Here is a 19,205-nt window from a genome sequence, read left to right on the forward strand (position 1 = left end):
CTTTTTCTTTTTTCCTATTAAATTTTGTAAATAAACAAATCTAATTAAAATTGCATAGTTTAATATTTGAACACCCTTCCCCAAATTTCTGGCTCCGCTATTGCCTTAACTTACCACGACTTTCTTGAAATATCCAAACGTATAAAGTACGGGATATAACAAATTTCCTAACAATTCGTCAGTCTAATAGAATGTGAGTTATACTCTCTTCAATGGAGGGGCATAAGGGACAGGTCGCATCAGTTGTTGATCCTTTATGGTGGAGGTAGGATTTCGTGGGGAGTCTGTTGTGGGAGACAAGCCAAAGGAAGAATTTTATCTTTGGTAGGGTTCGGAGCAACCTTATCCAATTGAAGGAGTACGTGGCAACATCAGTGTGGGTGAGTAATTTGAGCACAAATTTAGTAGTAAATACTCCACTTGATTCAGCAGACCAGTAAGGGGTATCTTCCTCTCGCATTTGTAGGGAAATGGTAGAGGCTGCAAGCTTTAACTGGTTAGGGATATCAAATGAAGGGCGTTACAGTTCCATGTAGTATCAGTCCAAAAATGAGAGAGGGATAGCATGGATTCATTGCGTTAAAGGGGGCCATAAAAATCAGTTTAAGAGGAGGGGACGTAGGTATCCAATAAGGTTCCAAAGATTAATGGAGTCCCCTTTCCTTGGGAGCCAAGCTACTGCTTGAGAGCACACACTACCACCTTTAAGAATATTGTTCCAGATAAAGGAGGTAGAAGTCAAGGAAGTTTTCATACCATATTTTTTAATGAGAGTGCGGGCCCAAAGAGTCTTTCTATTTGTATAAAAGCGCCATGCTAAACTAGCTAGGAGGGAGAGATTTTTGTTATGGGTTTTACAGAGATTCAATCCACCTTTAGTTTTAGGAAGCGTAACGGTATCCCATTAACGTAGTGGAGCTTTCTTTTTTGCTGAGTTGTTCCCCATAAAAAATCTCGTTGAATCTTGCTAATGCACTTGCAATTTTTTTTTTTGGAAGAAGAAAATATTCCATAGCATGAGCCGGAATAGCATTTAGAGTAGACTTAATTAGAGTAAGTCTGTCAGCAGGACTAAGGAAATTAATTTTCCAATTTGCCAACCTATTCTTCATATTATCCAGGATGAATTGAAAGTCTGATGGTTTGGGTTTTCTATTAAGGATAGGGAATCCTAGATATCGTCCAAAGTGATCGGTACTGGTGATATTCAATAAATGAAGTACAAGATTTCGAACTTTATTGTCACAGTTGCTAGCGAAGATAACCTTGGACTTGTAGGATTAATCTTTTGCCCTGATAGTTGGCAGAAGGTCGACAATACATGATGAATAGTGTAAATTGATTTGGGTGTGGCCTTTGCTACCAAGGTCAAGTCATCTGCGAAGAAAAGATGAGAGAAGGGTGGACCATTTCAGCTAAGAATGATGGGATCCCAATTGAGAATGTTGACTTGGCAACTGATATAAGTGGATAGCATTTCCATACATAAATAAAAATATAGAGCGACATTGGGTCTCCTTGACGTATACCTCGAGAGGGAGAAAAATAAATGGTTCTGGTACCATTAACAAGAACAACAATATTACTAGAACCAATACAATGCATAATGAGCCTAGTAATTTTGGGTGGAAATTTGAAAACAGGAGGATGCGGTAAACAAAGGATCATTCTATACGGTCAAATGCTTTTTCCAGGTCAATCTTTAGTATAAGGTTCCCATGCATGCTTTTACTATTCCTATTATGATTTAAAAGCTCTTGCACTAGAATAGCATTATCGCAAGCTCGCCATCCTTTTAAAAAACTGGATTGGTCGGGGCCAATTATGCATCCAGAAAGGGATTAATACAGTTGGCAATAATTTTGGTTATGACCTTATAAATGGAATTACCCAATCCTATTGGCCTAAAATTCCTAAGGTGATTGGCATTTTTGAATTTTGGGATTAGGCAAAGCAATGTATGATTTAGGTGTGTTGGAATCTGTTGGGAGGCAAAAATGTCATGACAAAATTTTTATACTGAATCCCCAACAATAGACCAATGTTTTTGGTAAAAGGAAGGATGAATAGGCCCGGAGCTTTAAAGGGCTGGAAGGAAAAAAATAGCTTGAATCACTTCTTGATCATGTAAGGGTTTATCTAGAGGTGAAAGGTCAAAAATATGGGAACTAGTAGGAGAGCAAATAGTGTCCCTTAAGTGACTATTTTGGTGGGAAGTTGTAAAACTATCACCATAGAAGGAAACCATATGGTTTTTAATTTGATCTGGATCAGTGACCCAGTTATCCTGTCTTCTATTAATAACTGATAGATGGTAAAATTTCGTGTTCGCATCTCCACCGTTAAGCCAGTTTATACGGGACCTAATTTGCCAAAAATCTTCCTCTGCCTTAAGGATATTATTATATTCAGCAACAAGATCCTTTTCAAGGTTTTGGAGGAAATTACTATGAGTATAAGATGGAGACTGTTGAATACCACCTATTCTAGCTATTAGTCGTCGTTTTGGTGGAAACTGTTACCAAAAGTAGAAGAATTCCATGCAGAGGCTCGGATGGTGAAAAGTTTAGTAGCATCTGTTAGATTTCTATTAAGCCAACTATCTTCAACAATAGTTTTAAAATTAGGAATTTTTGACCAAAATAAGCTATTATTTAAACTAATTCATCAAAATAATACGTTTTTAATTTTTTTTACAGAACTAGCATAAACGTATTCCTGAGTAACGTATTAGGCATTATTTTATTCAAAAATTCTAACGGGAAAAACAGCTAATAAGTGGACGGCGTTAAAATAAAAGTCGTTACTGACAGTAACGATTTAGTCCTATTACGTATCCTAAGATCACGACTATTAGTGGTCTCTTCATTTAAAATAACGACGTGTACAGAATTTATATAGCTCCGTATTTTCTCACAAATTCTCCACGCACCTAGAACGTTCTCCTTTCAGGTGTGCTTCTTTTCCGTACTATTTCTCTTGCTCGATTGGTAGTTCTAGAAGAATCAATTCTTTTCTCTTCTGTTCCAAATTTTCAAGGGCGGATCTTTGCTTTCTCATCTGGGTGTTGCATTTTGGTAAGTTTATATTAATTTTTTACCCTAATTTTCTTCTAATTTATCAATTTTATGGCTTAAATTCATTGTTGTTGTCAGTATTTTGCTGAGCTCTCTCTTCAATGTTTCTCGGCTTCTTTTCCATTGTACTTCTGAGCTATTGTGTGCTGCTTCATCCGATTTTCGTGTGGGTTCTTTTGTTCTTCCTCTTTTTATTTGTTTGCTTAGCTTTATGGTGGTGGCTTTTCTTAGCAAGATCGAAACACTTAGATCATTCAAAAAATTAGAGGAATAAGGGAATTTATGAAAACAAAAAGTATAACATTTTCCTTATCAGTATTTTCTCAGCATACTTGTGTTTCAAACTTTACTTTCAGATTTAATCTGTCCTAATTTTTTGTTGAGTTGCTTTATGTGTTTCATGTGATGGTATGGCTTGAAATAAGTGGTGGGACTAAATTTACCGCATTTGAAACACTTGACTTTGACCTCCGAATTTTTCGAGACCGTTTCTACTATTGTTGGCTTACTTTATTCAGCAAGGTAATTTGGTCTCATTATTGTTATATTCATCGTTTACTTTTGTTTAGTGTATATATGTGATTAAATATATTATTTTTATGATTTAATGTTGGAGGTTCTTATGAGGATTATGAGTTGTAAAGGTGAGATTTATAATACAAAAGGAGAGAACAATGGAGTGCCAATTTTCAGTTGAGAGGGGGATGATTTGAAGCTAAAGGTATTTAGGCATTGGGATCACATAGTAATCATTATGAGTTGTTTGCATCGTTCATTTGTTCTTACAAAGTCATGCACGATTTTGCAAACTATGTTGCATAATAACTAGATTACTTGTACATTTATTTGGCTTATGCGACAAGCTGATTTTCTGTGCTATTTTTGTTGACCTTGATGCATCTTTCTGAACAAAATCATATTACCTCAATCGTCCACCTTGATTAGTGAGTTAGAAAAAATTATATTGAAAAAAAACGAAAAATAGGTTTATTTTTCCGAAATTTATTCAAATTTATGAATGGACTGAAAATGTCTTTTCAGTTTTTGGTTCAGTAGCTCTATTATGGTACTTCCTTTGTAATGGAATGGTATAAGATTTAACTTATTTTGGTTTCTTACGCTCCTTCGCATAGTAATGTACTTTTGTCAAATATTTCAACTTTCTTCTCTATATTAAAGTGTTCTATAGTAAGAGGTGGCGCTTTTTAACGCCTCTCTATTACTATATTCTACATCTAAATACCAGTAATTCACTTGATGACAAGAAGGGGTTGCTCAAGTGGTAAGCACTCTAAAAAAAATCGCTTGTAAAAAACAAAAAAGAAAAGCTAGTGATTCACTTGGCTTTGATATCATGTCTTCCCAACTGATTTTTCAAACCAAAAGTTGAAAAAGTTGTCTATTCTGTTAATACTTCTTCGAGAATCCCTCACTTTTTTTTCATTGAGAGGTTTCTCCCATGCTATCATATTGAGCATTTGTTCTTAGTGTGCTATATCATTTGCACTCATTTAGTTTATTCTATAGGCAGACACCTGATGTGTGACTTGGATAGACGTTTTGTCAAGTGATTATCATCTCTTATTTGGATAGTGTTAGCCTCCACACCCCCCCCCCTCTCATGTTATAGTTCCAAAAGCAGTGGTTGAAGACATTCTCAGAGAACATGCCATGTTAAGAGAACCCCAAACAATAAAGGCTAAATGAATATAAATCTGAAAATTAAATTTTACTTATTAGTTTCTCCATGGAAATCCTTGGAAAGTGGAATAAGGAGTATACGACTGCTCTAATTTTTGTTTCCAAATACTTGCCTTCTAAAATTTTCAATTACATGTTTGCAAACTTATGAGACAATCATTTTACTATGCATCCACTAAACATGACCTCTTGCAAAAAGAAATTGAAGTGTTTAGATGTCAACATACCAAATCACAGTTAGAAGAATTTAAACTAGATTTAATTTATATTAGTTTTTCTCCTTGTAGAGGGAAATTGTAAAAGTAGAGTTTTTCAATAGCAGGAAGTCATAAATAATGGAAGTAGTATTAGTTTTCAACTATGGGCATATTCATTAGAACAATCATTTGATTACATTAACTGTGGGCATATTCATTAGAACAATCACTTGATAAGACTGAGGCATTCCTATGTCTTAGACCATATGTAAACAAATAAGTATACCCTAAGCTATGCATGTTGATACAGATTATCTATCCACTGTCTACCTCTTTTGCATTCCTTCCTCCTCTGCTTGCTCGTCTATCTTATATACAGCTCGTGATGGATACTTGCACAGACCATGCTTGGTATTAGTTTCATTTGTCACACAACTTCATTTCTTGCCCACCAAATGTTGTAAATCAGATTGATAAAATGAAATTCAATATCAAAACACTAAAAAGGGAAGCATCGCTGTAATGTGTACAAACATAAACACTTCACAGTGTTTTTCTTAGATCTAGAAACAAAGTTCTATTGAAAAACTTTTTAAAAATTTATTCATATTATTTGTATTAGACAAAAATAAATTTGAAGAAGACAATAATTGAATGTGCCACATATCCCTTATATCTATAGGTGCTTCTTTGTACAACACTATTTGTAGTGCCTCAGTGCCACTCCCATAACCACACCATTCACTTTTTTTTTTCCCTTTTCCATTAGTTCAGAGCTTTATGTTGAAGAATTTTGGTTATTTTGTTAATGAGGTTTTGATTTCTTTCTTGGGAATGGGGATGGTAAATTTCAGAGTTTTAATATATAACAGTACTGGTTATTTGTTTATTTGACTGCAATATAATGGTCAGCCACTTTGGCTTTCGCAGGATTTTCAAACTCAAATTTCCTCAAGCAAAAAAAGCAAGAAAGTACTCTGACTGATAGGGGTAACTTCTCGATTTTTTTCTGTCCTATATGTTTAGTTATAATGCACAATGTTTGTTCTTTTTATTCTATGTTATAGTAAATTGACGTTTGTGCTTTAAGATCAAATTAAACATTAGGATTGCAAAAATTCCAATTCTATGATAAAGCAAAATCACTCGGTGATCAGCCATTATTTGAGGACTTTTATATGTTTCGTGCAATGGTGCGGAGTGAAGGTGAAAAGTGCTTGACATATGTGCACGAGGCTGATAAAATTCATTTACAAGCCGATTATAAAAAAGATGGAGTACATGTTGACCATATACGTCCCTCTGTTCGTAGGCGAGGAAAAGGTGGTGTTGCTGGTAGGAGGGAACGTGCTATTAAGAGAGGTCAAGTGTCTATCGAAATGGATGAAATGCATCAGGAAGATGCCCAAGCAGTCCCGGAAGATGATCCATCAACAACAAATTGTAATATTAGTTCCACTTCAAGAGGCGACACTCACGAATTCACTCAGGCATCAGCTATGACGTATCAACCAACAACTACTCAAATTGTGCCATACATGACGCCACAAACTCCACAATATTCAAGAGATCCAAGTCTTTCGTCTTTTGAGAATATATTTGTTGAGAATGGTCCTGTTTTTAACTCATCGCCTGTGCAAATGTCCATCGATATCCCTGAGGCCACTAATAGAGATGATGGGCAGGACTGCAATATTGAGATACAAGGTAATGAGTTGGATGATTCCAACGATGAAGTGGATGGTGAACCATCAATGAGGCAGAAGCGTAAAATTATTCGTAAGCGTTGTGCGACCGGGAGTCACTTTCTTGATCAGCACGGTAGGATTAAAAAGCAGCGCGGTAAAGGTAAAAAGCAGCAAGGTAGAAGCAAAAATAAATGAATGCATCACTAATAGTTTGGCTTGTAAGTAAGATGAAGGCACATAATCTCGCTGATCTAGTTTAGTAGGAATGATCTCCTTTTTTTTTTTTTTTTTTTTTTGCTAACTGTAAGTAAGATGAAGGCACAGTTGGTGTATTTTATTTTTTTTGCTTTTTGTATTCAACTACGTTTTCTATGCTATGGTGCAAAGAAGTTTTAATTGGAAGTCATGATTGTATTTGATTTTTGCTAGCAAGTACTGTAAGTTTTAATTGGAAGTCATGTATTAGCTATGGTTTTTGCTAGCAAGTCATCAGCAGTTTAGTAGGAATGATTTTTTTTTTGGCTCACTGCTGGTGTTGTTTTGAAGCTGGAAAAGAAACAGTTATGGTGTATTAGTCTTTTTTTGCTTTTTGTATTCAGCTATGGTGTAAAGAAGTGAAATTTTATGAAAAGATTTCCATGAGGCATTTATATGTATTTCTTCACTTTGTTCCTACAGATGCTGAACTTCACTTTATTCATACAGGTGTTGGTTTATTTCTACTGGTTATGCATTTAGTTAATTAACTAGAAAATATTAGTACAGGTGCTGAACTTCACAAAAGTTTCATGTAATGAGGCTGGCCAAATACTTGTTGGAAGAGATGTCTAAGATGAATATTTCTATGTAATGAGGCTAGCCAAATACTTGTTGGAAGAGACTTAGATTTTCTGCTATATTCATCTCATCTCATGCAGTGTAGTATTTAGGAAATGGATCTTCAGTAAGGTTCCAAAATTGGTTAACAAAAAAATTAAGCTCATGTCAGATGTGCATGCTTAAGTATACATAGTAGAGAATTTAGGAAACACGTATTGATCGCTCCTACATAAAATTTAGGAAACTGAGCATATTGATCATATAAAATAAAGAAGCAAAAAAAAAAAAATTAACTGATTACTAATGAACTAATATAATAACTTGACAAACTCGACTAACACTAAGTTTGACTATGGGTTGGACATTGACGCCCATCATGTCCAGTTTGCCTACACAACCCGCAAGCTTTGCGCATGCCTAGTTTGAGTAGAAACGTAACTATCAGTTACGTTTTATCCTAAAATCGTAACTCCTAGTTACGGCTTTAACATCAGTCAATGTCAGATTAGATAGAAGGATTGTTCGTATTTGGATTCTCTAAAGTCGTTACTGACAGTAACGTATTAGGAATAATACGTTACTAACAGTCACGAATTCGATTTTAACACCGTTAACCCCAGCTATTTTTTCCGTTAGAATTTTTGAATAAAATAATGCCTAATACGTTACTCAGGAATACGTTTATGCTAGTTCTGTAAAAAAAATAAAAAACGTATTACTTTGGTGAATTGGTTTAAATAATAACTTATTTTGGTCAAGGCTTCAATTAGGGTGATCAAACAAAAAACTCTCTATTTTAAAAGGTTTTAGACCCCTAGGACTATGTTGATTAGTGCGTTTAACTAGTATAGGATTATGGTCTGAATGGGTTTTTGGCAAGTGGGTAATGAAGGCATTTGTGTAAGACTCCACCCATTGGTCATTTGCGAAACACAGGTCTAATATTTTTAACATTAATCCACGATGTTTTTTTTTTATAATTTGACCAAGTAAATCTATCCTCTTTAAATCCTAAGTCTATTAATTTGCAATGATTTATACAGGACCAAAATCTAGAACTTCTAGTAGTATTTATAAGCCTCCCCCACCCCAGCCCACCCCTCCCCTCCATTTATCCTGTTGAGTTAAAATCTCATTAAAGTCACCTGGGACAAATCATAAATCATTATTATTCGCAGAAATAGATTCAAGGCTATTCCATAACAAGGCTCTTTTAAAGCTCTTAGTACTAGCATAAACGACACTGAAAACCCGAGGCTAATAGTTAGTGTTAGGTGTGGAATTGACCAAACAAGTCAATTCTTTTGTTCACATAGTCGTTATGTAAGCGCTTACCTCATGATAGTCGTGATGTAAGCGCTTACCTCATCATAGGAAATTCATTCCTATAAATAGGTAGCTTATGGTTCATTTGTAAACACACCAAATTGAAGAAGACAACACATCCCAAAGAGAGAGAAAAATCTAAGAGAAATACTCTTAGTGAAAGGCCTAAGTAAGAGAAGGTCTTTGAGAGAATTTTCTGTGGTAAAATTCTTGAGTGTAATTGGGATTGGGGTTGTGAGGTTGAGTGTTGTAAACACTTGTAATATTTCTTCTTTAATAAGATCTGCAGCAGCAACGTGGACGTAGCTCTCACATTGAGGGTGAACCACTATAAATCTGTGTGTGTGCTATTTATTCTTCGCTTACATCACGGCGTAAGTAGGTTCTGTCTAAGGAGGTTGGTATTTAAGTGGTCCAGCTGTGACCCTCCAATCTTTCCTGGGAACCTGCTTACAAAGGTCGGATTTGGGATTCAAATCCTAACAACTGGTATCAGAGCAACAGGTTGTGTTGTGATTTAGAAACGATGGGAGGCGAAGGTGGTACGACGCACGGCATCGGTAAATTCGATGGTACAGATTTTGCGTTCTGGAGAATGCAAATTGAAGATTATTTATATGGCAGAAAGCTTCATAAACCTCTGAGTCCGAAACCAGAGGAGATGAAGCAAGCAGATTGGAATCTCCTCGACAGACAAGTTCTGGGAGTCATTCGGCTGACGCTGTCGAAGAACGTTGCTCACAACGTGGCAAAAGAGAAGACCACCGCAGATATGATGAAGGTATTGTCTGACATGTATGAGAAACCTTCGGCAAATAATAAGGTATTTCTCATGAAGAAACTATTTCATCTAACGATGATGGAAAATGCTCATGTTGCTGCACACGTAAATGAATTCAATACCATTGTAAATCAATTGTCATCGGTAAAAATTGACTTCGATGATGAAGTACAAGCTCTAATTTTGTTGGCATCCCTACCAAATAGTTGGGAGCCAATGAGAGCAGCGGTTAGTAATTCTGTCGGCAGTGACAAACTAAAGTTCAACGATGTTAGGGATCGTATCCTTGCTGAGGAGGTGCGCAGGACAGATTCGGGAGAGGCATCGACGAGTTCTGCTTTTAATGTTGAAAACAGAAGCAGAAATTATGACAGAAACTACAACCGAAATAGGGGCAGATCGAAGTCAAGGAATGGCAGGGGTCAATCCAGACCAGGACGAACACATGAGTGTTGGAACTGTGGAAAACCAGGTCACTTCAAGAAGAACTGCAGGGCACCAAAGAAGGAGGACAACAGGGGGGCTGGAATCAACGCTGCTACGGAAGACATTGGCGATGCGTTGTTGCTATCGGTTGACAGCCCGATAGACTCTTGGGTGCTTGACTCAGGAGCGTCCTTTCATACCACCCCACATCATGATATAATGACAAACTACGTGGCTGGGAATCTCGGCAAAGTTTATTTAGCCGATGGAGAGCCGCTAGATGTTGTTGGCACGGGAGACATTAATTTGAAGATGTCAAATGGATCCTCGTGGAAGATTACAAAAGTTAGACATGTTCCAAAGCTGATGCGAAACCTGATCTCAGTAGGTCAGCTTGATGATGAGGGATATGATCTCAATTTTGGTAATGGGTCTTGGAAGGTGGCGAAAGGTGCTATGGTAGTTGGCCGAGGAAAGAAGATTGGCACTCTCTACATGACGACTAGCTGTCGTGATACTGTTGCTGTGGTTGACAACACAAAGAAGACAGATTTATGGCATTGTCGGCTTGGGCATATCAGCCAGAAGGGGATGAAGCTGTTGGTGACAAATGGCTTAATTCCGGAGCTGAAGACGGTGGACCTTCATACGTGTGAGAGCTGCATTCTCGGAAAACAAAAGCGAGTAAGCTTCTCAAGTGCAGGCAGAGAGTTGAAGGTCGAAAAGCTAGAATTGGTGCACACAGACGTGTGGGGACCTACCACTGTACCCTCCCTTGGAGGATCACACTACTACGTGACCTTCATTGATGATTCAACCAGGAAGGTATGGGTTTATTTTATGAAAAATAAATCCGATGTGTTTAGTGTATTCAAAAGATGGAAAGCCATGGTCGAGAATGAAACAAACCTCAAGTTGAAGTGTTTGAGGTCCGACAACGGCGGAGAATACACTGATGGTGATTTCAAACGGTACTGTGCCGATAATGGGATCAAGATGATGAAGACTATTCCTGGAACGCCGCAACAGAATGGAGTATCCGAAAGAATGAACCGAACGTTGAACGAGCATGCTCGGAGTATGAGAATACACTCTGGACTGCCCAAGACATTCTGGGCAGATGCAGTTAATACCGCGGCCTTCTTAATTAACCGAGGACCGTCAGTTCCCTTGGATTTCAGAATTCCAGAAGAAGTATGGAGTGGCAAGAAGGTAAATCTTTCATTTCTGAAAGTGTTCGGTTGCTTATCATATGTTCATAATGATGATATGGCTAGAAGCAAGCTTGATCCAAAATCAAAGAAGTGTTACTTTATTGGCTATGGTGACACCGAGCTTGGGTACCGATTTTGGGATGAACAAAATCGGAAGATCATCCGAAGCAGGAATGTTGTCTTTAACGAAGAGGTACTGTACAAAGACAAGCTGCAAAAGAATTCAGAATGTCAGGACAAGGAATCGGAAATAGTCGATTTGAAGGACTTTCCAGCACCTGAGCCGCAGCCAGGTACAACCGAGGCAGAGGAACAAACAATCCGAGAAGGTGCTGATGAAAGTGCTGATTCTGAAACAAATGAACAGACGCCAATCACAGAGTTGCGTAGATCATCCAGGATCAGGAAGCCGCTTCATAGGTACTCTCCGTCCCTCAACTACATTCTACTCACTGATAGAGGGGAGCCGAAATGTTATGAAGAAGCAATGCAAGTCGATGAATCGACTAAGTGGGAGCTGGCAATGAAGGATGAAATGGATTCACTATCGGCAAATCATACATGGGAATTATCCGAGTTGCCAAAGGATAAAAAGGCATTGCAAAACAAATGGGTTTATCGGATAAAGGAAGAACCCAATGGAAGCAAGCGTTATAAAGCAAGGCTGGTTGCAAAGGGATTTCAACAGAAAGAAGGCATTGACTATACGGAGATCTTCTCTCCCGTAGTCAAGATGGTGACTATCAGAACTGTTTATGGGCTGGTAGCAAAGGAAAATCTACATCTGCAACAGATGGACGTGAAAACTGCATTTCTTCACGGTGATCTAGACGAGGAAATCTACATGCGACAGCCGGAGGGATTCAAAATCAAAGGAAAGGAGAATCTGGTGTGCAAACTTCAAAAGAGTCTGTACGGACTAAAACAGGCTCCAAGACAGTGGTATTTAAAGTTTGACAGCTTTATGAAGAAAGCTGATTTTTCAAGGTGCGAGGCAGATCACTGCTGTTACTTCAAAAAATTTGAAGACTCGTACATGATACTGCTACTCTATGTCGACGACATGCTAATCGTAGGAGCAAACCTACAGGAGATTGATCGGTTGAAAAAAGGGTTATCGGAATAGTTTGCAATGAAGGATTTGGGAGCTGCAAAGCAAATCCTTGGGATGAGAATCGACCGAAGCAAGGAGGGCATCAAACTCTCACAAGAAGAATATGTGAGGAAAGTTATCAAAAGGTTTAACATGCATGATGCCAAGCCAGTCAGCACTCCCTTGGCTGGACACTTTCGGTTGTCAAAGGATCAGTCGCCGACAACCGAGGATGAGAAGAAGCAGATGGACAAGATACCTTATGCATCTGCAATCGGTAGTCTTATGTATGCAATGATATGTACAAGGCCAGACATTGCACATGTAGTGGGAGTTGTCAGCCGATTTATGAGCAATCCGGGAAAGCAACACTGGGAGGCTGTGAAGTGAATATTCAGATATCTGAAAGGCAGCTCGAGTTCAGCTCTGTATTTCCGAAAATCAAAAACAGGATTGCAAGGGTATGTTGATGCTGACAACGGTGGTGATATTGATAGCAGAAAGAGCACATCCGGGTATGTTTACACATTCGGAGGTACTGCAATCTCTTGGGTTTCCAAGTTGCAAAAGATAGTAGCTCTCTCTAGTTGTGAGGCTGAGTACGTTGCTGTGACGGAGGCCACAAAGGAAATGATGTGGCTACAATCTTTTCTGCGGGAATTGGATCAGGACCACGAGGGAAGTGTGCTATATTGTGATAGCCAAAGCGCCATTCATTTGGCAAAGAACCCGGTTTACCATGCTCGAACGAAGTACATACAACTCTGGTACCATTTCATTAGATCAGCTTTGGAAGATGGAGCGCTAGTGCTTGAGAAGATCGCAGGGAGTCAGAATCCAGCAGACATGCTGACAAAGGCAGTGACGATAGACAAACTGAAGCTATGCTCAACTTCAGTTGGCCTGCACGAAGTATGAAAGTAGGAAAGAGCTGCTGCATCGATCAAAGTGTGAAGACAAATTAAAATTAGTCTTCAAGTGGGAGATTTGTTAGGTGTGGAATTGGCCAAACAAGTCAATTCTTTTGTTCACATAGTCGTGATGTAAGCGCTTACCTCATGATAGTCGTGATGTAAGCGCTTACCTCATCATAGGAAATTCATTCCTATAAATAGGTAGCTTATGGTTCATTTGTAAACACACCAAATTGAAGAAGACAACACATCCCAAAGAGAGAGAAAAATCTAAGAGAAATACTCTTAGTGAAAGGCCTAAGTAAGAGAAGGTCTTTGAGAGAATTTTCTGTGGTAAAATTCTTGAGTGTAATTGGGATTGGGGTTGTGAGGTTGAGTGTTGTAAACACTTGTAATATTTCTTCTTTAATAAGATCTGCAGCAGCAACGTGGACGTAGCTCTCACATTGAGGGTGAACCACTATAAATCTGTGTGTGTGCTATTTATTCTTCGCTTACATCACGGCGTAAGTAGGTTCTGTCTAGGGAGGTTGGTATTTAAGTGGTCCAGCTGTGACCCTCCAATCTTTCCTGGGAACCTGCTTACAAAGGTCGGATTTGGGATTCAAATCCTAACAGTTAGGACATACCTGAATCATAGTATGTAACTCTTGATCTGTTTGCCTAATTTGAGTCACAGTTACCATACTAGTATTCCAAAGTAGCACTATACCCCCAAAAGCTCCTTGTGCCGACACCTCTAAGAAATCATCAAAGGTAAATTCATCCCTAAGGATAACATGGCTTGTCATTCTAGTTTCCAACAGTGCTACCATGTATGGCCTATAATGCTATATCATCTCCCTAAAATTCCTTTTGAAGTTTGGGTTATTACCCCCCTAATGTTCCAAACAATAAAACCAGTAGGATTTGTCATCGAGGTATGGGTGAAGTCGGGGTTTGGAATCACTAAGCCTTCCTTCGGAGCAAATGGGCTCGGCCTCAGTGTTGGTGTCAATACCACTGCGTACTTCGCTATTGCATGGTCCATCGCCGGTCGGAGGTCGAATGCACATTTCACTAGCGCCACTGGGCATCTGTGGATATATTTTTTGTCCTTGTGTTCCGGAAAGATCATAAGAGCTACTTGTTGGAGGGTTGATATCTCGGTGAAGGAACCGCATGGTATCTCCTCCTGTTCCTCTGCAATCTTTACTTGTTCTGGGGGTTGTGGTGGTATTTCTAGTGGAAAGTCGAGTTGATTCTTTGTTGGTGGCATTTGTGCCAGGTCCAGTGGGATTTTCATTTGTTCTTGTAGAGAGGGAAAGTTTTCCAGTGGTATTGGAGCTGGGATTTCCTGTGGTGGGTGTAAGTTTTCCAATGGAATTTGGATTGGAATTTGTGATGGTGGAGGAAACTGAATCGGCACAGGTGGTGGTATGTGGAGTTGGAGGGGTGGTGCATAAGGTGGTATCGGTATTGGTTGCCATGGAAAAAAAGAGGTTGGCATTAATAAGGTTCTGCGGAGTGTAGAAGGGAAGTTGGAGTATGGGATTCATGTTTAGTAGTGGGTGGAGGTTGTGGTAAAGCGCTGGGGGCATTGCTGGTGCCAAAGGATCTAGAACATTGGCCATCCACTGGGGGTTCATGTAAATTTCCATGGCTAAGTGCATTCCTTCCGTGATCAATTGTGCTAGAAAATTCTGATTTTGAAGAATGATCATGGTAGTCACTCCATTGATGTCCAGAGTGAAGAAGATTGCCTGGCCCTGCAAGGCCTATTCTATCCAGGATTGGGGTTGGTGTAGGGGATGGACTGGCTGGGTTGCGAATATCAATGGGTGATGTGCTACTAGAGGTGGAAGTTGTGTCATTCAAAAGAGAGATGGTCAGATTTGCTGGGTTAGAAGAACTGGTGGATTCTTCGATCTAGAGGATGGATAGGTCTTGCCATCCTCAACCACAACTGTTGAATATAAGAAAGAGGAAGAGTGTGGTAATAAAAGCAATGATTGCAAAACTTGGTTTTCGGATATACTTTGCATTGTATTGGGTGGATTTAAAGAAATGTTGCTGCTCAAAAAAATTCCTGTAGGATTTTGGTGGTCGACTTGCATGGCCACTTGACTATCGAGGTCTGACATTTGTCCAATGGTGGATGCCATTTGTGAAGAAGGATTGGGGAGCAAGGAATTAGGGTATTCCACGTCTGCCCTAGTGTGTAATACGTGTCCAGATGTATTATTATTTGAGAGAGTGTGGGACACGTCTGGTGTATGTGGCACACTATTATTGGGAGGTGCATCGGTTTTATCGAAGGGGAGCATAAAGGAGTGAAGGGTTTTGGTATCTGTTCCTTTTTTGAGAGTATCAATACTAAAAGTTGAATGAGACGCATTTTCATCCAAGGTTGGGAGGATAGAAAATTTATTGTTGTAATGGATTAAATTATTTTTCCCTTTTCTTTTTTTACTATTATCCACGTGTTGGTTGTTTTGGGGTTAAAAAGAACAGGTCGATGCATTAAACTGCAGTTATGCGCGGGATTCGGGAAAGAACCGGACCATAAGGGTCTATTGTACGCAACTTTACCTTGCATTTCTGCAGGAGGCTGCTTTCACGGCTCGAACCCGTGACCTTCTGCTCACATGGCAGTAACTTTACCAGTTAGAGAGGGCCGCATTTTTTCTGGAAAATTGTTTCAAGGAGGGATTATTATTAATGTTTATATTAGTCTTACTTTTTTGCAGAGAAGATCTAGAAGAGGGTTGAGAATTAATGATTTTAGCTGGGGAAGGAGAATTAACAGATTTAATCGGAGAAGAAGAATTAATAGACTTAAAAGATAATTTTTGAGTATATAAAAACTTACCCGAATCTGCAGAAAAGATTTTATACTTGGGTTACCTGTGTCATCCGAATTAAGATTACCATGATCCTGCTTAGTTGTTGGTCCTTGTGCTCGATTTTTGAGGGATCCTTGCTCTCGACTTTTTGGCTAGCCCTTTCTTTTAGTTGCAAAGGACACAGTTTGCCAATCACCATCAGAGGAAGTTGTAGAATTGTTTTGTGTTTTGGGGGGAAATCAAGCATTGTGCTCTGTATTTTCCTTTGTAGCAGATGATGGATAAGGACATTTAACTTGAATGTGCCCTAGACGGCCACAATTTTTACATAGAATACTTCCGCACTCATAAACAATACTTTGAGTATGAGAGCTAATTTATATTCAAGTCGCCACTGGTACCTCTAACTGTACCTAAACACATAAGCGTGCATATCTTCCCCGAAGTGTGGAACTGGTAAAGCATCTATTTTAAGTAGTTTACCGATGTTGTTGCCTATTTGTTGGAGTAGAGGACTGTCGTAGAACTCCGTTGGCAATTGGGGAAGACGGACCCAAACGGCTGAATGGTTCTGTTTAGCTTCACTCGCAACAAATTTGGGTTCCCACCTTTTAATGGAGAGAAAATGGTCATTGACGAACCAAGGTCCATTCTTGAGGACATTGATCATATTCTCTTCTTTGGAGAATTTGACTATGAAATAATCAAAACCCAGGTCGTAAGGGAAAATTCTTTGTTTGGCTTCCACATCTCCTGGATTTTGCTTTTAGACAATGATGAACAATGTTTTTGCCGATGAGTTTGATAATTAATGAGAATTTCCATGGAGAGTGGAGACGAAGTTTATCTTCGTTGGACAGATGAATGATCCTTGTGCCATTAATAATTCTGTCCATCCCACTTACCTGGGTATCAGTATCAGATAAATTTAATGGAACTTGGTCTTGCTCATAAATATTCATATCCATGTCAATTATTGGTTCACTAGAAATAAGCTTATTTTTGAAGCTAGGTTCAGTAGAGTTTCCATCGGTATTGGCGGTGGTGTTTAATGTTTTGTCAGGAGGTTTTGGGGGAATGGACTGATAATTTTGGTCTGGTTTTTTCTTTTCAATGTTCATAGTATAAAGAGGGTTTGTTTTCTAGAGAGAAGGCAGAGAATTAGACTGTTAGAGGTTTTCAGAATTATTATTATTTAAATTTGTTAGTATTAGATTATTGATTTAACGTTTTCTGTTTTTTATATTAGCCTCTCAATTTAGTTATCGATTCTTTGAGTTTAATTAACAGTTAAACCAATAACCTAATTATAAAGTCATGTTAAGATTATCTTTCTGTTCTTGATTATATAAAATGACTTTAGAATTATAAACAGTATTCTAACTTCTAATTTTCTTTTCCCAAGTTTCGTTGATTTGACTATAATAGGTTGAAGTTTTTTCTTTTGGGTAACTAACAATTGTCATTAATCACCAAGTGCAGAATTGCAAGAGCATAGCACAGTCATCACAACCTGCTATCCTATTACAGACACTTCTAACTCTAGCAGGAACAATGAAACTAGATTAAAACATAAGCTAATGGATCCTAGTTTGTATTCAGCAGGTGCTCTAACATTGTAAACACACACTATTTCTCTAGCAAAACAATCCATCTTTCTTTGCCTTCAAAAACTCTTTGGTTTCTTTCAAGTGGAGTACATAAATTATGTAAAGCATCCTGAAGATTTGAGCATTTTGGAATTTACCTTTAGTTTATTCACTATCCAATCTAGGTGCTGATTCCAATCCATTAAACTATGACCCTGCTTATTGATCCAAGCTAATAGTCTAGTCCATAGTCTCTGACCATATTCACATTGCAAAAATAGGTGATCTCTATATTCCAGTCCTGTTGGACAGAAGCAACATGCTTAATCCACATCCATTCCCCGCCTTGTAAGTCTATCAGTAGTCAACAACTTTCCTGGCAATTGTAGCCATAAGGTGAATCTTGCCTTAGGTATTGCTGCATTTGCAAACATCAGACATTTCCAACTCACTCTAGGCAGTTTGCCCAACAGTTATAAGTAGAAATGTTTGATTAAACCTCTGTTCTTTGGTGCCTCAATATGGAGTTGATCTAGATAAATTCTAGCTTCTAAGATCTTCCGGATCATCCAAGATGCTGGTAGTGGGATCATTAAGCAGTTGACCCTTTTATGTAATATGTGGGTATTCATTTAATCCAAAGTTTGTCCTCCTTATGTGTGATGTCTCAACAATTTTTTGCTATTGCTTCCTCATTCCAGAGCTTGATATTTATTAGATTATGACCTCTTGTAGATCTTGTAAACAGTTTTTCTGCCAAGCAACCAAGGATTTTTTTGTGACGGTGTTCACTCCTGACTACACAGAACTCTTACAGTGAGCTTCTATAGCTTTGATGACTTTGGTTGGGATAGTGTACAACTGAGCCCAGAAAGCTTGCATCCCAAAGAAGACTGATTGGGCCAGCTGAGTTTTTAGCCGTCCAGGAAGTGATCTTAGCAACAATCTTCTCAATAAGAGGTAGCCATTGAGTGAATGTAATCGTCCTAGTGGAAAGAGGCACCGCTAAATACTTGAATGGTAAGTCTCCTTTAGTGAATCCCGGATGATGCAGTATTCTCACCTTTTCAGCAGCTTGTACTCCTCCAAAATATATTGGATTGTTGTCCATATTGGCTTGGAGTCGAGAAGACACTGAGAACTTATCAAAGTACTAATCGAGTGAGGTTACCGATGAAAGATATCCTCTAGCAAATAAGAGCAGGTCATCTGCAAAACAAAGGTGAGTTATGCCAAGTTTAGCACATTTGGGTTTGTTATAATTAAACAGATTTAACCTGAAATTTTCTACCCAGTGAATAGTTGTATCGTTATCTCTCCAGCAAAGCACAAGTGTAATCTACCCTATTATGTACTATCCATTTAGTAACACTAAATTCCTGGTACAACCTCAACTAAACTGAAAATAAAATGAAGGAATTTAAGGAGTTTATTCCATGTTAATGGTATAAGGTTGAGGAACACATGCTAATGTGAAAGTCGAAAATCGTTATTTTGACTTAGAGATTACCATTGTTGAAGAAAGTGAATATTAACAAATGGAAACATGAATGAC

General features: G+C 38.4%; 1 protein-coding gene across 1 annotated transcript; it reads left to right on the forward strand.

Moving 5' to 3' along the window:
• The first annotated feature begins 2,883 nt into the window (after positions 1-2,883).
• Positions 2,884-7,319, forward strand: LOC132606367 (uncharacterized). Its single transcript, XM_060319826.1, has 3 exons — positions 2,884-3,077; positions 5,906-5,965; positions 6,182-7,319. Exon 3 carries the CDS (start codon positions 6,355-6,357, stop codon positions 6,856-6,858), a length of 504 nt encoding a protein of 167 aa, XP_060175809.1. The 5' UTR covers positions 2,884-3,077; positions 5,906-5,965; positions 6,182-6,354; the 3' UTR covers positions 6,859-7,319.
• The last annotated feature ends 11,886 nt before the right edge of the window (positions 7,320-19,205 follow it).

The sequence above is a fragment of the Lycium barbarum genome, chromosome 8 (assembly GCF_019175385.1).
Source record: "Lycium barbarum isolate Lr01 chromosome 8, ASM1917538v2, whole genome shotgun sequence".
Classification (NCBI taxonomy): domain Eukaryota; kingdom Viridiplantae; phylum Streptophyta; class Magnoliopsida; order Solanales; family Solanaceae; genus Lycium; species Lycium barbarum.

What these genes read in the sequence shown, in the direction of transcription:
- LOC132606367 (XM_060319826.1), top strand. Translation starts at nt 6,355, where the DNA reads ATGGATGAAATGCATCAGGAAGATGCCCAAGCAGTCCCGGAAGATGAT.